At 48.1% G+C, this 21,004-nt stretch overlaps 1 protein-coding gene across 4 annotated transcripts in view; it reads left to right on the plus strand.

Annotated features, from left to right (window-relative positions):
- The window catches only part of LOC147668830 (inosine-5'-monophosphate dehydrogenase 1-like), a 200,414-nt gene that overhangs the window by 81,197 nt on the left and 98,213 nt on the right, over nt 1-21,004 (plus strand). For all 4 annotated transcript variants that reach the window (XM_086948421.1, XM_086948422.1, XM_086948423.1 and 1 more), the window contains one exon: nt 4,221-4,311. In XM_086948421.1, the coding sequence (XP_086804547.1) occupies nt 4,221-4,311 (91 nt within the window). The remainder of the gene's footprint in view (nt 1-4,220; nt 4,312-21,004) is intronic.

Raw genomic sequence — 21,004 nt, forward strand, 5'->3', positions numbered from 1 at the left:
TTATGCTAAAGCTGAAAGACATTTACCTGTTCCTCCTAGGGCTGACTCAACTGGAAAAATAGGGTCCTCTATGGCATTCCTAGGGAATATACCCATTGCTGACATTTACAAAGCAGCAACATGGTCCACATCACACACTTTCGCAAAACATTTCTGTGTGGATGTATTAGCACGTCAACAATCTATTGTTGGACAAGCAGTGCTATGTACTCTTTTTCAAACTCCTGCAACCCCCACAAGCTAGCCACCGCTTTTGGAGAAGGACTGCTTTACAGTCTATGCTAAGCATGTGTATTTACAGCTACAAAAGCCTTCAACAAAATGTTACTTGTCCTGTAAGCATCTGTTCTTGGCAGGTAGTGCTGTTGATTCACATGCTCCCGCCATCCTCTGGACATTTGTGTAGGTCTCCTTACTTTTATATTTACCATAATTCACATTGCATGCATGGACATCACATTACTGACACTTAATCTAACTCAATTCTCACCCGCCTGCGGCAAAACAATCTAACCATGGAGTTGATGCCTATGCTCAGTATCATCAAAAGAAGGCATCTCACTTTTTGGTATGTCATACAAAGAGCCAGCTTCCTACAATGAGTGCTGGTGCCAGGTTTGGACTGAACGAGTGCTGCACACCACTTAAGTTACCTGCCTGCTTTGGACAGGCAAAAAGTCCTACAAAGAAGTGGGGGCACTTACCAAGTTGGGCAGTATGCTAGTGACCTCAGTGCATGACTTCACAACGCATGACATTGCACATGGTATCACAGGATGGGAACTCACAAGAAATGACATCACATGAAGTGAGATCCAATATTAAGACTTCACACATGCTTATCAGGTACATTTAAGCTCATGGAGATATAACAAATGAGAATTAGCGTTGGTTGTGCCAAAGAAGTGACACAACCCCAATGCAAAATCTGGGCCTCAAATAATATATATATATTTTTTTTTTAACTCTGCCTCAAGGAAATTGGCAACAAGGAGAAGCAAAGTAGATCTGTTGTGCTTAGTTGATTGGAAAGTCTGCATTTTGAAATATTTTTCTGGGTTAAGGCATCTTCTGCAAAGGTGCCCAGTAAATCTCTGGGAATAATCCGAATGGTGAGGACTCTGGAGGTTAACACATTTGTTGGAGGGATCTGTGTTTGTGTAGTCCCAAATTTGATTCAAAGTAGTATAGAAAGTTAACGTGCCTCCTTCTAACCACATAAAGTCACATGAGAGATTTTTGTTTTATGTAGCTAGGGAAGTGAGTTACTGCTTTTAACACAGATCCTTTTGTTACTTACAGTTCATAAAATTAAATCCTTCTAATATAGCACAATGAGTTATGAAAGACATGAGACTCCTACACCTTGTATCCCTCACTGCCGCATATAACATCTTGTACATTGATTTACACACTTACATGATTTATTGTGTTACGTAAAATGCTCTGACACCCTGCATTGGGATGAGTAGTGCTATACAAGAAACAAAATAGCTCTATTTAAATGGTTATTTGTGTAAATAATGGGATAGACCACACATCTGACATTTTTACAGTGCATGCACGTATGCATACACCGGGATTGAGCAAAGTCAAAAGGATCTCTTTAGTTGGTCTGAAGAAAAGTCATTGTGAAGTTCCAAGCCGCTTCCACTCCGAATACTCCATGAAAAGGAGGCCTGATGGCCTCTCGACTTTGGCCTTTATCTCTGCCTCAGGCGGGGGCGGATAGACCTCACAGGGCGTTTTAGGGTCGGTGCCTCCTAACCACTTAAGATCGTGGCGTTATTTGTGCAAGTGCTGCATGCTTACAGCCATCAATTGCAGCCGCAGCAGTTTCCACAACAAAGGACACATGTCCAGCCCGTTTCCTTTTTTTTCCCCGGTTCAAACAGGTAAAACTATTGTCTTTTCCATGAGTCTTATTAGATCACTTTAGGTTTAACCATAGAAACCTTGTTCAGGTGAGAACGGCCCGGCGTTGTCCTTTGGTTTAATATACGCAGATCATCACGTACCTTATTGGGTGCTTGCCATCTCCTCTATTAGAGTACACGTGCCACCCCAGCTGCCGACATCTGCCAAGAGGCCCAGGATTTGATCTGTTGCAATACTAAATGTCTTAAGGCGAACGGCACAATAGCGTCCTACCTCATATGCTTAAAACGTCTTTAAACAAAGCACGTGAGCGCTCTGTAGATCGTGTTGCTTCCGGCAATACTGAGTTTGCAGCTTTTCATCTGTCAGTCACATGCATGCTGCCCAGGCAGCCTATGAAGTAAAGATGCTGGGAGACAATGTACTGATTGCATAAGGCGGACGCTTCATAAAACATCCAGAAGAATGGTTTGACTAAAAGCCTTAGATTGCTTCCTGTCCGCGTCATCAGACTCTGCCTCCTAGCGTTCCGATTGTCATTACAGACTGGTGTAAGTAATTTAACTATTCAGGATTGAACCACTAGATGGCAGAAGAATACAAACTATGCCATCTGATGATTCGTTACAAATATGGTTGGTTTCTAACATGCTCGTATGCACTGGTTTGGGAAGTGTGTCGTTCTAAACGGTTTTAATGAGGCGCCGTGTTCACCCGTTACGTGCCCTCTTGGCACCCACATGTTGAAGTAGGACTAATCTAGACTCGTCACTAAACCGCGTAAACAGTAAACGAGTTTGCTAAGAATGACAGGAAACTTGATGCAGCGGTTTCCCGTGTGTTTCATCCGGCTGCTCTCCCACCCTGTGGTAAATGATTCGGCGACACACGTCTGTATGTCTAGAAAACTATTCCATTGCTCCCGAGACCGGAGATCTTCTTAATGAAGCTAAAGACTGGCTGAGCGAAGTACAGCGTACTCAACACCCTTCGAAACCTCGAGCTACACCTACACCTGCTGCCAATGCTCCTAGTTTCCTCGCTACCTGGAAGTGGCTAAACTAGAAACGATGTCTAGATATGGAACATGAGGCTTTTTAACATCTTAAACGTTGTAGGTGTCGCCGATATCTAAAGAACTGAGATTGGAACTTTTGATTGATAAACCACTTGAATGTTTCAAGTCTGAAGATTATTTTGAAGCTACTTCCCTTAGCAGGAATGTCTGCCTGTTGAAATAGTTTACCTCTTGTGTAGCCTTCATGCCCCCCTGCTTTCTTAAAGAATAGCAAGGAGGAATACGAATATGGTGGCTGTCGTGTATTTCAGCTGCTGAAGTTCGGGAGAAGTGCGCGGAGCTACCTTTGAGGGGGGAAAAGTTGTATGATTCTGGAATTGCATGAGGTTGGCCATTAAGTGCGAAGTGTTTTAAGTGGAATTTCCCGGTGGATACTGATGAGGGAGACATTGGTTACAAATTATTTACCCACAATTTTCTGAAGTCCTTTTTCAGAACTGTTTTACAGTTAAGATTTGATGACGTTTCTCATCTGTATTGTTCTCAATTCTGTTCACTCTCATGCTTCGTACCCAGCCTTTGCTTTTGTGATCGCCTACCTGCAAGTTTTTTTTTTAATTATATAAATCTTCTTCTGACACTGCTTGATATTGACCACCCATTCGATTGGGGCTTTAGTGTGTCTACTCTTTTTCTTCAAACTTTATTAAAGCCGAAGTTCTGGTTCACTTGCAAGAGATTTCTGTTTACCCTTTGGTCAGGCTTCCCCATTTTTTTTCTTTTAGAAGGCGCGATAATAATCGCTTGCGACACTTTTTATTGATGTCCACCATGTTTGTTTGTCTGTCTACTGGATTTAATTAAAGCAGTGCAAGATGCATTTATTTCCTTTTTAGAGATCCACTCCGGGTGCAGCTTGTTGAGTTTCAGAGGTCTGGTCCTTTATGTAGTTAAGTGTTTGTTCTGATAAATAGTCTACATTTTAGGTGACTTTCCTAAGCTTTACAACTTGTTTTTTTTTTTTTTTTTTTTTTGCTACCTTGGAGCATTGTGCTTAGTAAAAAAAAAAAAAAGAGGGGTGAGGGGTACATTGTCTTTTTTTTTTTTTCCTGTAGTACGTGTCGGCACGATGGGCATTTGGCTGTACACTGGTGATGCAGTATGCCATTTGTGGAGGTTGGGTGGTAGAAATGGTAACAAAAAAAGTTAATGATCTCTATGCTCAATCTCAGTATTAAGTTGTCAGTCAATAACTCCTCATCTCTACATTGTTAAACTTGATTTATTTTTCATTCTAACTTTCATATTTTTGCCATTTTTTCAGGACTCATCTCAGGGAAATTCAGTGTATCAGATTAACATGATCCATTACATCAAACAGAAATACCCTGAGCTACAGGTGGTTGGTGGGAATGGTGAGTGTCTGGGGAATCTACTTGCACCAACAGTCTTTGATATCATTGTGCGTTTCTTGCATTTGCTTTTGGTAGGAAATAACTTAAATTGGCAATAAAAAACAGTATTTTGTGTAACAAACCATGGTTCACTTTGTAGTTCACATCTTATATAAAGATATGAATTGGTCTAACCAGAGCTGGGTATTGGACACTGAAAGTGTGTGTGTCTGTGTAAGAGTCCGCCTGTCTGTTTACTTCTCACATGGGCAGGCCCCTGGTGGTTAGTGGGGAAGCTTCCTGTGGAATTTGTAATGGTATCTGCAATGCAAGCGGTCTTAGCAAAGTGTGCTGATAGGACTAGAAGATTCTTTCACACCGCAGGACAAGCTGCTGCAATTGGCATATTTCATTAATTTACATTTTTATAGAAAGTGTTTGACATGCTTGCAAGTAACAATGATATAAAAAAACATGCTTAAAGTTAGTGATATATTTGTGCATGCTATTATCCTTATTTCAAAATCTATGATCAAGCGTGTGGAACAGGAGCCACTCAATGAAAGGTACTCCCAATGATGCTCCATAAGCTGTCCTAAACGTAGCCTTCTCTAAAATTATTTTGATGTGAAAAGTAAAGTATACTTTCAATGTTGGTGTGTAATGGAAGGGAGTGGGCTGTTGCATATGCAGATTTATTGTGTTCAGTGTAGTACATTCAGAGTATTACCTAGATATGCAGGGGTTGCTTAATTGCACACATTTTATTTTTGAGTGTTCTGGATCCAAGTAGTTTTGTTGTTGGGAGGGGCTATAAATATTGAAGGATAACAGCCTTTACTACGCAATTATAATAACGTAATGCCTTACCACGCATGTTTTTACCACACGCATATGCCTTTAGGCTTTACCACGCATGCCTTTGCAACAAAATGGTAAGCATATATAAGGCAAGTGTGTGTGTGTGTGTGTGTGTGTGTGTGTGCATCAGATTAAAGTAAGGATGTTTTTTGGGTGGGTGTGGGATCAGGTTGGTAAGGGTGATTTTAGGGTTTAAGGGTGGCTGAGGGAATTGGGCGGTAAGGGTGTTTTCAGCGTTTAAGTCTGGGTAATGGAATTGGGTGGAGAGGGGGTTCTTTTTAGGGTTTAGGGATGGGTGAGGGAATTGGTTGTTAAAGTTGTTTTTAAGGATAGGTAAGGGTATAGGGTGGTAAAGGCATATCCTTTAACATGCATATGTACCTCCGATATCGCAAACTAAGGGTGTTTTGAGGGTTTAGGTGTGGGTGTAGGTAAGGGTGATTTTAGGGATCTGATAGACTTCTAGCTGCAGATTCCTTACCTTTGAATTTCCCAGGCGTCCGGCTAGATCCGTAAACTTTTGCAGAGCATACCCCTTGCGCATGACGTTGGGTGGCTCCATTCAGCTCAGTGTGACGTCTGAGTTGGTTGACGTTGCAGTGCCTATGTAGGCATTACCCAGGTGCACAGATGTCCGTTATATTCTTTGTGCACCAGTTAAGCACCGATCCGAGAAGAGATTCCCCTCTGCTGCTTTTTGGCAGGATTTCTGTTGACTTTTGTCGAAATTTGGGATTTTTTCCAACTTTGTGTGCAAGGGAATTGAGTAGGAAGTGTGTTTTTTAGGGCTTAGGAGTGGGAAATTGAATTGGGGGGTGAGGGAGATCTTGGGGCTTAGGGGTGGCTGAAAGTTGGGTGGTGAGGGTGTTTTAGGGTTTAGGGATGAGTGAGGAAACAGGGTGGTAGGGTTGTTATTAGGGGTGGGTAAGGGAATAGAGTATTACCGTTGTTTTTAGGCTTTAGGCAAGGGTAAGGATATAGGGTGCTAAGGGTGTTTTTAGGACTAAGGGATGGGTGAGGAAGTGGGTTGGTAAGTGTGTTTTTAGGGCTTAGGGATGGGTAAGAGTAGAGGGTGGTAAAGGTGTTTTTAGGGGTGGCTAATAAATGGGGTGGTAAGGGTGTTTTTTCGGGTTTATGGATGGGTAAGGAAATTGGGTTCCTCAATAAAAAAAAAAAATATATATATATATATATATTTCTGATAGATACATCTGCCGTGTGGATTCCTCACCTTGTGAATATCCCCTTGCGTCAGCAACATTCGGAAATTCTTTTTGTAGCTTCGCGCCGACGTGGATCCGGACGTCACAGAGGCACGGCTCCGCTCGCGACTCCGCTGACGTCACCGACGCCTATAACAGGCCCACGCCGGCGTGATGACATCAGTTCCCTTTTTTCCGCGTCGTCGACGCTACCGGTTTTCAGGGATCGTACTGTAGCTTTACAGTAACTTTGTTACTATTATCCTGTTATTCTGTTTATCTTTATATTCTTCGAAATGTCGTCGAAGAAAACTGGTTTTAAGGCTTGCGGCGAATGTGGCAAGACTATGTCTATCACCGATCCTCATGAATGCTGTGTTTGGTGTTCCAACCATGACGTCGAGGACTGTCCTTGCTGCAAGAAGATGACTCCGAAGGCGCTAAGAGAAAGAGAGGCGAAACTCCTTGTGGCAAAACTTAAAAATAAGAAAGTTAAGAAGTCTTCGAAGTCTCGAACTCGTCGGTCGAGGTCGAGATCGAGGTCACGCTCTGAGTCGTCTTCGGCTCACGCTTCGAAGTCTTCGAGGAAGAAACATAAAAAGAGGAGCCATGAGTCACGTCATCACTCCGGAAAGGACTCTAGTTCGAGACCGAAGTCCCAGGTCAAACTTCTGAGTAAGGAAGTGGAGGAACATAACTCTGTTGGTGAGGCTTCACATCCGGATTCACCCAAATCTCAGAAGCAGGTCCATTCTCCAGTTCCATCCAATCCTTCTGGTCAGGAGGATGAAGGTGAGGAGCAGGGGGCTGGTGAAGTAGAGGTTCCGGTGCCTGCGGGTTAGTCGACCCCGGTTCCTGGACTCTGTGAAGAGGTCGACGTCGTTTCGACTCCACCTCCTCAGGAACGACCCAGAGAGCCATATCCTGAATTTCCAGCTCCAGGTCAGGATCCTTCTCAGTTCCTGAACGCCATGTTTGGTGTCTATTCTAGGGCAATGTTCCCGTCTGGTGCACCTGTTGGTCCCACGGGTCCTATGGCATTCAACTTGGGTGTTCCCCAGGCTTACGCCCCTGCGCCCTTCATGCCTTTTATGCCGGCTATACCACCGCATTGGCATTTTCCGACACCACCGGTGTCGTCGACGCCGAAGCGCACGACGCCGACTCCGTTGACGCCAGTCTCATCGACGCCGATGCCTACGACTCCGAGGCAGGATTGTGTCCGACCTCGTATTGAGAAGCCTCGTCCGACTTCGGGTTCGACGCCGGAACCGACCCCGTCGGAGTCGATTTCGAACCCGTTGGCTTCTGCTGTGAAGGAAAGATCTCGGAGAAAGGCCCAGAGACTTCTGGAAGATGAAAGGTATCAATATCCAGATACTGAAGAAGGGGAGTTACAGGATTCTGAAGATCCTTTTGAAGACTTGTGTGAGGCCAGTGGGCTTGAATCGTCGCCTGAGTGGGAATTGGCTTCAGTGTCAAATGTTCCATCGAAGGATGTGGTGCCTTATCTCACCGTTATAAAAAAAGCAGCGAGTCTATTGAATATTACTCTGCCCACTGCTGATTATAAACCTAATATTTTGACTGAGGTACTTCATTCACCCTCGTCAGTTATTGAACCTATGTTACCCTTCAACGAGGCCTTGTCTGAGCCCATCTATGAGGTTTGGAAGAAACCGTTATCTGCTCCTGCAGTTTCAAGAACAGTGGCGAGGAGATACAGAGCTGCACCTGAGGACCCTGCGTTTTTATCAACTCATCCCTTGCCTGAGAGTTTGGTGGTGCAAGCAGCCTGCTCAAAGAAATCTGCTGGTGCATTTCCACAGGTTCCTGGGGATAAAGAATCCAGAAAGCAAGATCAGAGTGCCAAGAAGGTTTTCTCATCAGCCAGTATGGCGTTAAAGTCAACCAACGCAGCGTGTCTGATGGGAAGGTATATCCATGCCTTGATGGATTCTGTCAAGCAGCTGATTCCGAAAATTCCTGAGGATGACAGGAAGGATTTTCAGGAAGTGATATCAGACACTCAAGCAGCTGCGAGACAGATGATTCAGAGTGGTCTGGACACTGCTGATTCGGTGGCAAGGGTCATGGGTTCCTCCGTGGCCACTAGGAGGGCTGCCTGGCTTAAAACATCGGAGTTCTCTGCAGACGTCCAGTCTGTTTTGATGGACTTGCCTTTTGATGGCTCAGGATTGTTTGGCAAGAAGGCTGATGCTGCCTTGGAACGTTTTAAGGACAGTAGGGCCACTGCAAAATCTTTGGGTCTTCAGTCCAGAGGTACTACAGGTAGACTCTTCAGAGGGTTTGGAAGATCTTCCTTTCGTTCTTACAGACCATCCCAGCAGCAGCCTCAACAGCAGCAAAATACGCTGTACAAGTCATACAGGGGCATGCAAAGATCCCGCCCTAGAGGTCGTCAAACTTCCTCCTCCTCCTCCTCCTCAACCCCCGGCCAACGCAGCAAAGCAGCCCTAGATCCGCCATTCCGGATCATGTGGGCCCAGTAGGGGGTGGGCTTACTCATTTTCTACAAGATTGGGAATTAATAACATCGGATCTTTGGGGTCTCAATCTTGTAGAGAATGGGTATGCACTTCCTTTCCATGATTTCCCTCCCAATTACCCTCCTTGCCAGGGTTATTGTTCGGAGGACCACCTGCTTCTCCTGCCGGAAGAAGTCCTGGCTCTGTTCCGAAGAGGTGCGATAGAGGTGGTTCCAGAGCAGGAAAGGGGTCAGGGGTGCTACTCCCGGTATTTCCTGATCCCCAAGAAAGATGGCAGGCTTCGGCCAATCCTGGATCTCAGGATCTTGAACCTTTACCTCAAACAGGAAAAGTTCAAGATGCTCACTCTTGCACAGGTTCTTCAAGCGCTGCTGGAAGAGGACTGGATGGTGTTGATCGACTTGCAGGATGCGTATTTTCATATTCCCATCTTGAAGTCGCACAGAAAGTATCTCCGTTTTACGGTTGGGTCACACTACCAGTTTGTGGTCCCGTTTGGTCTTACTACTGCGCCTCGAGTCTTCACCAAGGTGATGGCAGTGGTGGCAGCTCATCTCAGGAGAACGGGGATTCATGTGTTTCCGTATCTAGACGACTGGCTGATCAAAGCGGAGTCGCCGGAGAAGGTGCTCCATCATCTGTAAGTGACAACTCAGTTGTTGCACCGGTTGGGTTTTTCGATAAATGTACCCAAGTCTCACCTGGTGCCCTCACAGCGCAACCTGTTCATAGGTGCGGTACTGGACACTACTGTGTGTCGTGCATTCCCTCCCCCTCAAAGGATTCACGACATACAGGAGATGATTCCTTTGTTTTACAATGGATCGGTCGTTCCAGTCCTGAAGGTCCTTCGCCTGCTCGGTCTGATGGCTTCATGCATTCTGTTGGTCAACCATGCACGCTGGCATATGAGGGCGCTCCAGTGGTGCCTCCGCAGGCAGTGGTATCAGCACAACGGAGATATCAGGGAGTCGGTGAAGATCTCCGGAGAAACTGCAGCGGCTCTGTCTTGGTGGAGCGTGGAAGGCAATCTGTCTCAAGGGAAGCCTTTTCAGATTCCTCCATCGGTTGCCACAGTAATATCGGATGCGTCCACTCTCGGGTGGGGTGCTCATCTGGCGGACCTGGAGGTCAAAGGTCTTTGGTCTCCAGAGGAAAGGTTGCTTCATATCAACCTTCTAGAGTTGCGGGGGATACGTCTGGCGCTCAAGGCCTTCCTCCCTTCCCTTCGCGGTCAGTCTGTTCAGGTCCTGACGGACAACACGACCGCGATGTGGTACATCAACAAGCAGGGAGGAGTAGAGTCGCAGTGTCTCTGCAGAGAGGCTCTGCGTCTCTGGTCCTGGGTTCAGGACCATCAGATTTGTCTGATGGCAAATCATCTGGCCGGGGTTCAGAACGTTCGTGCAGACAGTCTCAGTCGGCAGTTCTCTGCCGATCACGAGTGGAGGCTCCATCCAGAGGTAGTTCACGACATCTTTCGGATGTGGGGGACTCCTCGGGTGGACCTGTTCGCCACTCATGAGAATGCTCACTGCCGGTCATTCTGCAGTCTCCAGTATCCGATGCAAGGAGCCTTGGGGGACGCGTTTCAGTTGAGTTGGAGCTCGCAACTCCTTTACGCGTTTCCTCCCATACCCTTGATTCCTCGGGTTCTGAGAAATTCGCCAAGACCGGGCCCGAGTCATATTGATTGCCCCGGATTGGCCAAGAAGGGTGTGGTACTCAGACCTTCTCCACCTCTCCTCTCACCCGCCGCTCCGTCTCCCTCTCAGGGCAGATCTCCTCTCTCAGATGGAGGGGGCAGGTTCTACACCCCCACCTCCAGACATTACACCTTCATGCCTGGAGATTGAACAGGGCAACCTGATTTCTTTTTCTCTCCCTCACGATGTGGTGGATGTCCTTTTATCAGCTAGGCATGACTCCACTAAGTCCATCTATTCTTATAGGTGGTCTAAGTTTGTTGTTTGGTGCAGGGAGAAGTCCATAGACCCTTTGAGGACCCATTTATCTGATGTTCTCCAGTTTGCCCTTTCTCTGGCACAGCAGGGGCTTGCTGTTGCCACGGTGAAGGGTTATCTGTCAGCGCTGTCGGCGTTTATCTGTTTGCCTGACCAGCCTTCTCTGTTTAAATCTCCTATAGTTTTGAGGTTTTTGAAGGGCCTCACCAATAAGTTCCCTCCTATCCCTTTTATTGTGCCTCAGTGGGATTTGAATTTAGTTTTGACATTTTTGAGCCTCTTCACAAATGTCCTATGAGGCTCCTGACTTTCAAAACAGTTTTCCTCGTTGCAATAACCTCGGCAAGGAGGGTAAGTGAGCTTCAAGCTCTTAGTTCCAAGCCCCCATTCCTGTCCATTCATGCTGATTGAATGGTTCTTAGGACCAGGGCTGCTCTTCTGCCAAAGGTGGTAACTCCTTTCCACCTTGGTCAATCTGTTACCCTCCCTACCTTTTATCCTCCCCCACGCCCTTCCAAGGAGGAGGAGAGATTGCACCGTCTTGACCCCAAGAGGGCGGTGCCTTTTTACTTGGACAGGACTAAAGACTGTCGCTTGGATGACCAGCTCTTTATTGGCTTTGCTGGCTGTAAGAAAGGAAGAGCGGTCCATAAGAGAACTTTGTCGAGATGGATCGTCCTCTGCATTAAGATCTGCTACTCTTTGGCCGGTAAGGAACCACCAGAGGGTATAAGGGCTCATTCTACTAGAGCTAAGTCTTCGACCTCTGCATTGGCTAGAGGTGTGCCTGTAGAGGATATTTGTAGAGCGGCAACTTGGTCTTCCCTCCACACTTTCGCGAAGCATTACTGCTTGGATTCCGAAGTGAGGAGGGACGGCTATTTCGCGCGCTCTGTCCTCCAAGATTTCTTAGTATAGCAGAGTGGACACCCTCCTCCGGGAGTGGGGACTGCTGTGGGACTCTATTCACAAGGTGAGGAATCCACACGGCAGATGTATCTATCAGAAGAACAAGTTACTTACCTTCGGTAACGCTTTTTCTGGTAGATACAATATCTGCCTGTGGATTCCTCACTGACCCATCCGCCTCCCCGTTGTCCACTCTTCTATGCCAGAGTTTCTTTAATGTATTATTTTGTTGTCAAGGAGTTGTTTATTTCAAATGTTTTATTGCATTTGCTTCACACTGTGTGTGTTACCTTGATTTCTATACTGCGTATACTGTGTATATGTCTGTCATCGGTCCGTCCGTGTGCCTCGAAGGCACGGAAAAAAGGGCGGAACTGATGTCATCACGCCGGCGTGGGCCTGTTTTAGGCGTCGGTGACGTCAGCGGAGTCGCGCCTCTGTGACGTCTGGATCCACGTCGGCGCGAAGCTACAAAAAGAATTTCCGAATGTTGCTGACGCAAGGGGATATTCACAAGGTGAGGAATCCACAGGCAGATATTGTATCTACCAGAAAAAGCGTTACCGAAGGTAAGTAACTTGTTCATCCGGCAGTAGTGACACCCCTGTTAAAAATAAAACCCTCGCCAGACCCTAAGACCCCAGCGAATTTTAGACCCATCTCCCTCAAAATCTTGGAAAAGCAGTTAGCAAAAGTCTCTCATGCTATCTGGAAGATAACCATCTGTTGGAAAGGGACCAATTTGGGTTTCGCCCAGGTCACGGTACTGAGACCGCTCTGGCTACCGTATTAGACAACCTACGAATGCGTGCTGACAATGGGAATGATACCATCCTAGTACTACTAGATATGTCAGCCGCATTCGATACGGTGAGCCACGCAGTACTGGTGGACAGACTGGAGAGGATAGGGGTGTCAGGACGGGCCTTACAATGGCTACAGTCCTACCTATCCGGAAGACCACAGATGGTGACTGACACCTTTTATCTCCAGTAAGTCTCCAGTACATCATAGGGTACCGCAGGGCTCTGCGATCAGGCCCATTCTGTTTAATATCTATTTACAGCCCCTGTTCTCCATTATTAAATCTTTTGGCATTGACCTGGTCAACTACGCTGACGACACTGAACTGGTGTTTTCCCTGGAGGGGAAACAAGCGGTATCCATGGATACGTTCCAGGAGTGCATGCGTCCGACTGCTGGATGGCTTAGGAGAAACTCTGTTCGAGGCTTATGAGCTGTAGATTGTACACCTTAGCATTAGTCCGCCACCTGGTGTTGGGCTCGGATGATTGCAGGTTGTTGTTGTTGTCTTGGAAGAAGTCTTTGTAGTCATGAGATAGGTGACTCCTCCCTTGGACAACCGTGCGCATGGTCATCAACTCCATCCTTTTTTTTTTTTTAAACTTTATTTTATTTTCCATTCACAAATACAACCCCGCAGCCCCACCTCCCCCCCACCCCCCTACAGGCATAAAACATGTGGGCACAGATCGATAGACTCATTACAGCACTTTACAGGTGTGGACAACATCAGGAACAGCAAAAAGAGTCAGCACGGAAGTCCAAGTAATAATCGTAGCATGAATCCAAGTATTGTGGACAACATGAGGGTAAACGGTCAGGCCACATGTCGCACCTGCTACAGGCATCCCCTCAGCACTCCCCCTTCAGACTCTGACCCTGGTGCAGAGAACAGTTTGCCACTGGTCCCATCCGAGTCAGTATGTGATGTTTGTTTGTCAGTATTTAATGCCTCAGTACACATTATACGCCATGCTAACAGATCATCCTGCAATTTCTCGTCCTTCCGAGTGGCCTGCATGTGAGTTTCCTCCGAGTCTCCATTCCCTCACGTCCCTAAGCCAAGCATCCATCCCGGGGGCCCTCTGTCCCATCAAATTTATGGCCACTCGAGGTCGAGCCAGCACTAACATTAAATGCAATAGTTTAAACAGAAGTTTATTTTTTCTTGGCTTGGGCACCAGTCCCAACAGGCAGTGTAGGGGGGACAGTTCAAGGCGAAGGCCCGTCGTGGTCGATATACGACCGACTACCCCTGTCCAGAAGCTCCCCACCAGCGGACATTCCCAAGCTAGGTGTAGGAATCCCGCAGCTCTTACTTCACACCTGGGGCAATTGTCTCTCCTGTCTCCCGCATAACGACTCACCGACTGCGAGGTAAGGTAGGTGCGGTGCATAAAGTTGAAATGGATGAGCTTGAAGCGAGCGTTGCAAGACACCCGCCGAGTCAAAAGCCCTATGCGCTTACGTTGTCCCTGGTCCAGGGGAGCCCTCAAGTCCGCCTCCCAGGCCGCCAATGCAGGCGGAACCGGGGGAGCGGAGTCGCGTCTCATGGCAGCATAAAGCAAGGTTATCAACCTGCGTCCTCTGCCACAGGATAACAGGATATGTAACGTGTGGGTCATCGGGGGTATCTCCGGGCACCGGGGCCAAATAGAGCACACTATTGAGCGCAGTCCCTGATAGTGTAAATATCGACCCCTCCCAAGGGCGAACGACTCCTCTGCCTGTTCGTAAGTCAGAAAGCTCTCAGAGGGGTACAGATCGGCGAGGATCTCGCATCCCCCGTCCCTCCACGCCTGGAAGGACATATGCTGCTCCAAGTCCCTCATAGGCGCCAAGATCCAGATCGGCAGCTCCCTATGAAATGGGGCCCTGCGCAGGACCCTTTCGATGAAGCGCTGCCAGATAGCTGCGACCTGCCTCACCACATAAGGGAGTGCAGTGTCAGCTCCAGATCCTCGCATCAACGCCGCCCGGAGCTCCCGCGCCGAGGCCCTCCCCGCGTGCAGCTGCGTCTCCCATGTGTCCGCATCGGCAAACCACCTAGCGAGGAGCTGCGCCGCATAATAGTAGAGATCAAAACGCGGGGCTTCTAGCCCTTCCTCCTCAAAGGAGCGTACAACGGTGCTTAGGGCCACTCTACTGCGCTGCCCTGCCCAGAGCAGGGAAGTGAGCAATGAATTCAGGGTCCGGAAAACCCTAGGGGGAAGGGGGCACAAGGAGTTCTGGAGGACATATCAGCATCACCATTTTGGCGATCGCTAGCCGCCCCATGAGGGACAGGGGCAAGGTGTTCCAGAATAATATGGAGTTCCGGAGGGACGCGAGCACCCTGTCCACATTGCGGGAGAGGGACAGTTCCTCCGATGAGGTCACCTGGATTCCCAAATATCGGAAACTGGTCAATTCCCATCTCAGTCCGAGCTCCGGTAAGTCCTCCAGTGGCACCGCTTCGAAGCCAGATAACGGGAAAATGAGGGACTTATCCTGGTTAAGGCGAAGGCCTGACACGTCACCAAACTGATCCAGGAGGCGCAGCAACCTCGGGAGAGCCTTCCTGGGGGCCCTCGGGTAAAACAGCGCATCATCCGCGTATAATGAGAGAACATTGCAGGTGTCGCCCACCCGAATGCCCCATTGTGGCAGTTCCCCGCGAACCCGGACCGCAAATGGCTCCATGGCCAGGGTAAAGAGCAGCTGCGAGAGGGGGCACCCCTGTCTCGTGCCCCAACCCAACCGCCACTCCTCGGACCTAGCACCCCCAGACGCACCCGCGCCCTAGGGGAACTATAGAGGATTCCGATCCATCGCGCAAAGTCGGGCCCAAAGCCCATCGCCCGGAGAACCTCTTGCAAGTATCCCCAGTCGATGGTGTCGAAAGCCTTGGCAAGGTCTATCGAGACCAAGACCGTCTGTTCTTCCCTGTCCCTCACCTCATGTTGGATGTGCACCAGCCTCCGCAGGTTCATTGCCGTATTGCGCCCGGGTATAAAGCCACATTGATATTGGTGTACTAGGTGTGCCATGTGGGGGGCCAGCCTGTTGGCCAAAAATTTCGTGAGGATTTTGATATCTGAATTTATCATTGTGATCGGCCTATATGAGGGGGGATCAAGCTTGTCCCCCCCCCCCCCCCCCCCTCCCCTCCCGGTTTAAGGAGCAGAGAGATGTCCCCTTGGGCCATACTCTGCGGTAGTTCTTCTCTTTCGAACGCCTCCAGGAACACCTGTAGGAGGAGTGGGGCTAAGGTTTCCCTGAATTCTTGGTAAAATTCTGCAGGAAACCCATCGCTTCCTGGGGATTTGGCGCACGGTAGGCGGGCCAACGCCCCACAAACCTCTGGCAAAGTGAGGCCTGCGTCTAAATCCTCTCTATCAGAGTCCGAGAGTATATACCTGCTGCAGGTGGGAGTGGAGAACCCCCAGGAGTGCCTGCTCAGAGTGGACCAGTTCGCCGCCGCTGTCCCTAAGGGTAACGAGACGTTCGGGGGTCTGTTCCCATTTCAAGATCCAGGCCAAGAGCCTCCCTGACTTGTCCCCCTCTCTGTGGAGACGCTGCCGATACGGACCTAGGGTGTATTTGTTGAGCCTATCTAAGGTATCGTGAAGTTGCGTCCGGGCAGTCTGTTCCTCCCGCCTTTGCAATTCGTTGGGGTCTACCACCTGTTGGGCGCCCAGGAGGGCACTCTCCGCCTCCTGGAGATCGCGGAGCAGCTGCTTCCGGACCCCATTGGTCAGTCCCATGCAGGTGCCCCGCACCACCGCCTTTAGGGCCTCCCACTTGGTGGCCAGGGAAAGATTTCCCTGCCCCCAATAAATCTCAATGTAGTCTTCAATGGCTTTATCCACGTGAACTTTTCCCACCTGGTCCCGGAGGATGTCCACCGGAAGCCTCCAGGTCCGGGGGCGGACAACCCCAGACCCCCATTGCACCATGCAAGCCACTGGGGAGTGGTCAGAGAGGAAACTGGTTTGATGCGTTATGTCTGCTGTCATGACGGGATCGGCGTTTGCTATCAATTCCCTGTCCAGGCGACTGTGTGTGTGTGTTATGTTTGAGAGAGAAGCACGTGTATACTTTCTGTGTCTGGTGTCTGAGGCGCCAGGCATTCATCGCCCCCACATTTTCCATCACCTCTTTAAGCTGTTTCGTCATCCTGGGTTTAGTGCCCGCCCGGGGTGGGAATCTATCCAGGTCTGGATCAAGGATGCAGTTAAAGTCCTGAAACCAAAGCAACGGAGTGCCCAGGTTGTGAGTCAGAGCATTCTGCAGAGACCCGTAAAACATTGGGTCGTCTATGTTGGGTGCATAGGAATTCAAAATCACCAGATCCCTACCATCCAGTTTGGCTCTAATAAGCAGGTAACAACCCTGAACGTCTGCCTCCACATATTGGATCTCGAACGGTATCCCGGGCGCCACCCAGACCAGGACCCCTCTAGCATATGTGGATAAGGACGAATGAAATAGCTGGCCACGCCATTTCTTCCCTAGTTTCTGTGCCCCGTGCTCCCCCAGGTGGGTTTCCTGCAAGCAGGCTATGGATACCTTGTATCGCCTAAGAAAGTAGAGGACTCGATATCGTTTAGTACATGTGCCCAACCTCCTCACATTCCAACTCATGAACTTGTACCCCATGATGTCCTGCAGAAACCACTCCTACCTAGTGCATCGGCTCCATCCTTAGATTGTTTTTTTCCGCCACTGGGTTCGGATGAAAGTTTCTCCGCTCCGGCCAGAAAAAGATTTTTCAGTAACTTCGAAGCGCAGAATTTCCACAAACTTCAAGAAACTACCTTAGACATCCAAGACCAGGCTTTTCAACAACATAAATTCCATTCCGGTCATCGAAGTGGGCCGCTAGGCCTATCGACGCCCTGCGGCCTACACCACATGGAAAGAACTCTGTTAAAGAAATGCCTGAAATGCCAGGCAAAATTCCCACATAGCGATCACCACGAGGACTGCAACCTCTGTCTATCGCCGGAATAAGACGAGTCGACCTGCACAGCTTGTGCGTCCTTCCGATCGAAGAAAACCATCCGGGATCAGAGGGCCCGTCAACACGAGATGAGGAGATCAACCCCAGCACCGGAGGATATCTTCGAAGAGGTCCGCTTCCTTCCCGAAGAAGACTCTTCTGATCTCCAGATCGTATCAGGAGGAGGAGGCAGACGACTCAGATGACTCCATTCCATCGGGTCAGAGCGTGAGTACTACTGCCCCTGTACCACATACTATGCCCAAACCGAAGGCAAAGGTCAGCACTCCGCCCAAGGGGCCCAGTCGAGGCCGAAAATTCACTTTGACAGCCTCGCCATCGAGCCCGGCTCAGAAGAAACCAACAAAGCCTTCTAGTGCCTCGACACCGAGTAAAACTTGCCCGTCAGCACCGAAACATAAAGACATCTCGGCGCCGAAGGCAAAAGACCCTTCGGTACCGAAGCCAAAAATCGTACCGAAACCGAAAAGCACCGGCTCCGAAGCCGTCCACTTCTACATTGGTGCCGAAGACAAAAAAGCCTGATTCCGAGGTGCCCAAATCCTTGAACATGCCTATAAAGCTGAAAACAACTCCTTCGGCACCGAAAACTATGCCACGGGATGTTGCAACACCTACCAATGCTAAAGAAAGACCACAACCTCCGCCGGAGCCGAAAAAAAATCTAAGCCCAGGAAGGTTGTAGAAGAGGAGGAACTTTTTACACCAGATCCTCAACAAAAGAAGATCTAAATAGACCCAAAGACAGGACGTGTGGGTACTACACCTCAAAAGAAGAGACCAGCAGATACACCACCCACACCTGGGGTGCCTGCAAAGAAGGACTGTGCAACATCTCCTATGCACCCTTCCTCTCCTACACCTCTTCTTCCTCCTTCTCCTGTACCTCCTCACACATCACCTCCGATATCTCCTGCACATTCTCCAGTATCCTCACATTCCTCACAGCAAAATGATGATGAATATAACTTAGAGGGAGGGCAGGATGAGGAAGAGCCTAGCTCATATCACATAGATGAGGGTATATGGGATTATTCAAACCCAAAATATGTACCCATATATGACTTTCCAAACCCACAGAGTATGCCTGACATTCCAGAACCGCACTCATACCCATCAAAGCCTTCCCCTCCAGAAGACCCAAAAATGGGTAATTTCCTACTCTTTAAGTTAAAGCGAATAAAGCCCCAACAGATTGACAAAACTTATGCATCAATATGCTGCGCAGGGATCCACCTGCATTTAGATTCGAACATGGTTCTCAAGTATGGAAAGTTGGTAACCCGCTCAATACGCCTGTCCTTGATTCAGAAGCAACCCTATTTGATCACTCTAGAACCACATACCATTTACTTAGTTTTAGAGCTATTAGTTTCTAAATCTAGATCGCCCACAAAGGCTACAAAACTGCTGATTAAAGACCTCGGATGATTTGGGGTACGAGACATCAGAACCGCATCATATGCGTAAAGCAGAGCAGTTATTAAAGTTGACTTAATCTTTGGAAATTCCTTCCCTGAGGTTTGCAGACATTTATTTAAGCCGTTAATATAAAGGAGAAATAGGATGGGTTCCAGGACACAACCCTGGTGCACTCCGCTGTAAATAAAAAATCAGTGCATTCACCTCCTGACCCGTATATAACGGTTGCACAAACTCTGCAATGTAAGGCCTGAAGAAAGACTCCAGATCACCATCTAGCCCCAGGTCAGACAAGATTTTCCAAAGCTTCCTGCAGTTGACTCGGTTGAAGACATTGCTTAGATCCATAAAGGAAAGCAGCAGCATTTCCACTACTTTGGCAAACCTATACTTGTTAATGATTAAATGGAGATTGACGCATTGATTTATGGTGCTAAGCCCTTCTCTAAATTCAAATTGCAAGGGGGATAAGGGTGAGGCCGGCCTAACTCCTAATCCTACTCAAGACGAGATGCCTTGGAACTCGGACCATGGAGTGTAATAAAGAGATTGACCTGTAACATCAGGGGTCATCTCTGAAACCTCTTTTGTAAATAGGAAAGATCACAGCTGTTTGCCAAGAGCGTGAAAGACTACTGATGGCGGCACGATTAGCCACATTGGTAATAACAGGTGCCCAAAACTGTGTTCTTTGTAGTGGTCCATCAGGACCGCGTGAGGTCCAGGTGCCTTCGTCGATGGGCTTGCGCTATTAACCTCCCACACCTCTTTTAAGTCAAATCTAATGGACAATGGAAACGACTGGGGTGAGTTATGTGGACTGGGTCTCTTGGAGTCAGAATAGGAATAGATAGCTTTAAAATGATTGATCCGAAGCTCGGCACTAATGGTTTTTTACATTTTTTTTATAAACATTTTTATTTGCATTTTATCATAGTTCAACATTACAGACACATCATATTCGGTCATCACTCCCATCCCGATCACTTCCACCCTCCCAGCATCACATCATGCGGCCCATCCCTTTCAAACAACCCAGATACAGTTTGTATAGTTATCCAGTATTATGGGTGTCTTTCATAAATTCACATGCCTGAATCTTTCCCCGTCGTCGAGATGGGAGTCTCCGGTGTATAGAAAAGCAATGTCCCATGGGCATGTATAGAGAAAAGTAGGCCTAAGGGCCTCACCTTAGTAGCCTATCTGTGTCCTTATGTAAAAAGGACCAAACTCCTGAAGAGAGCCAATCAGCTAACACCTCCCTCTAGAACATTCCTGTCAGGAGCCTCAGTCTCTCAGATTTTCTACAGCACGTTGTGCTAGGGAGTCTCCACCCGAGTTCTCCTCAGGTTTACTTGTTATAAGCTAATTTCTTCACAAATTTGGATTACTTTCATCAAAGTCTGACTATGGCTGACCCTCAGAAGAGGGGTCTCTTCAGAGCTTGTGCTTCTTGTAATAAGAAGAGATTACATATTGAGGATCAGCACAAGACATGCCTATACTGTCTGTATCCGGATCATTCGCCAAAGGGGCGCAAAATTTGTAGAACATTCTCTACAAAAACGCTTAAGGACGAAGAAGGACGACTTTTAATCTGGCTGAACAAACTTAAGACCAGAGACACGTTGGAGTCTTCAGAGGACGGTGAGATTGCTTCCGTCTCCTCTAAATTATCCTTGAAGAGGCCAAGGGTTGCTTCCCCTAGCCCTACAGACGCTCCTCCTAAGAAGGCTGCTAAAAAGTAGTCCGAGGCTAAATCTTCAGTGTCTGACAAGGAAGTTCCTGCCTCCAGGAAGCTAGCGCCGTCAACGATGACCTCGTCAACGCTATCGTCGGCGCAAAAGAAGGCTGTGTCTCCTGTCCATGTTTCCACTTCGACGACAGTGTCAACGACGACGGCGTCGTCTGCATATTCATCGTCGTCGACGGGTAAGCCTGTGTCGTCGATTATTCTCATTAAAAACCAGTAGTCGACGCTTAAAATCTCGTCGACGCCAAGGACATCGACGCCTTTGCCGTCGATGAGGATTCTCT

Source organism: Lissotriton vulgaris, unplaced genomic scaffold, assembly GCF_964263255.1.
Source record: "Lissotriton vulgaris unplaced genomic scaffold, aLisVul1.2 SCAFFOLD_2183, whole genome shotgun sequence".
Taxonomy (NCBI): Eukaryota; Metazoa; Chordata; class Amphibia; order Caudata; family Salamandridae; genus Lissotriton; species Lissotriton vulgaris.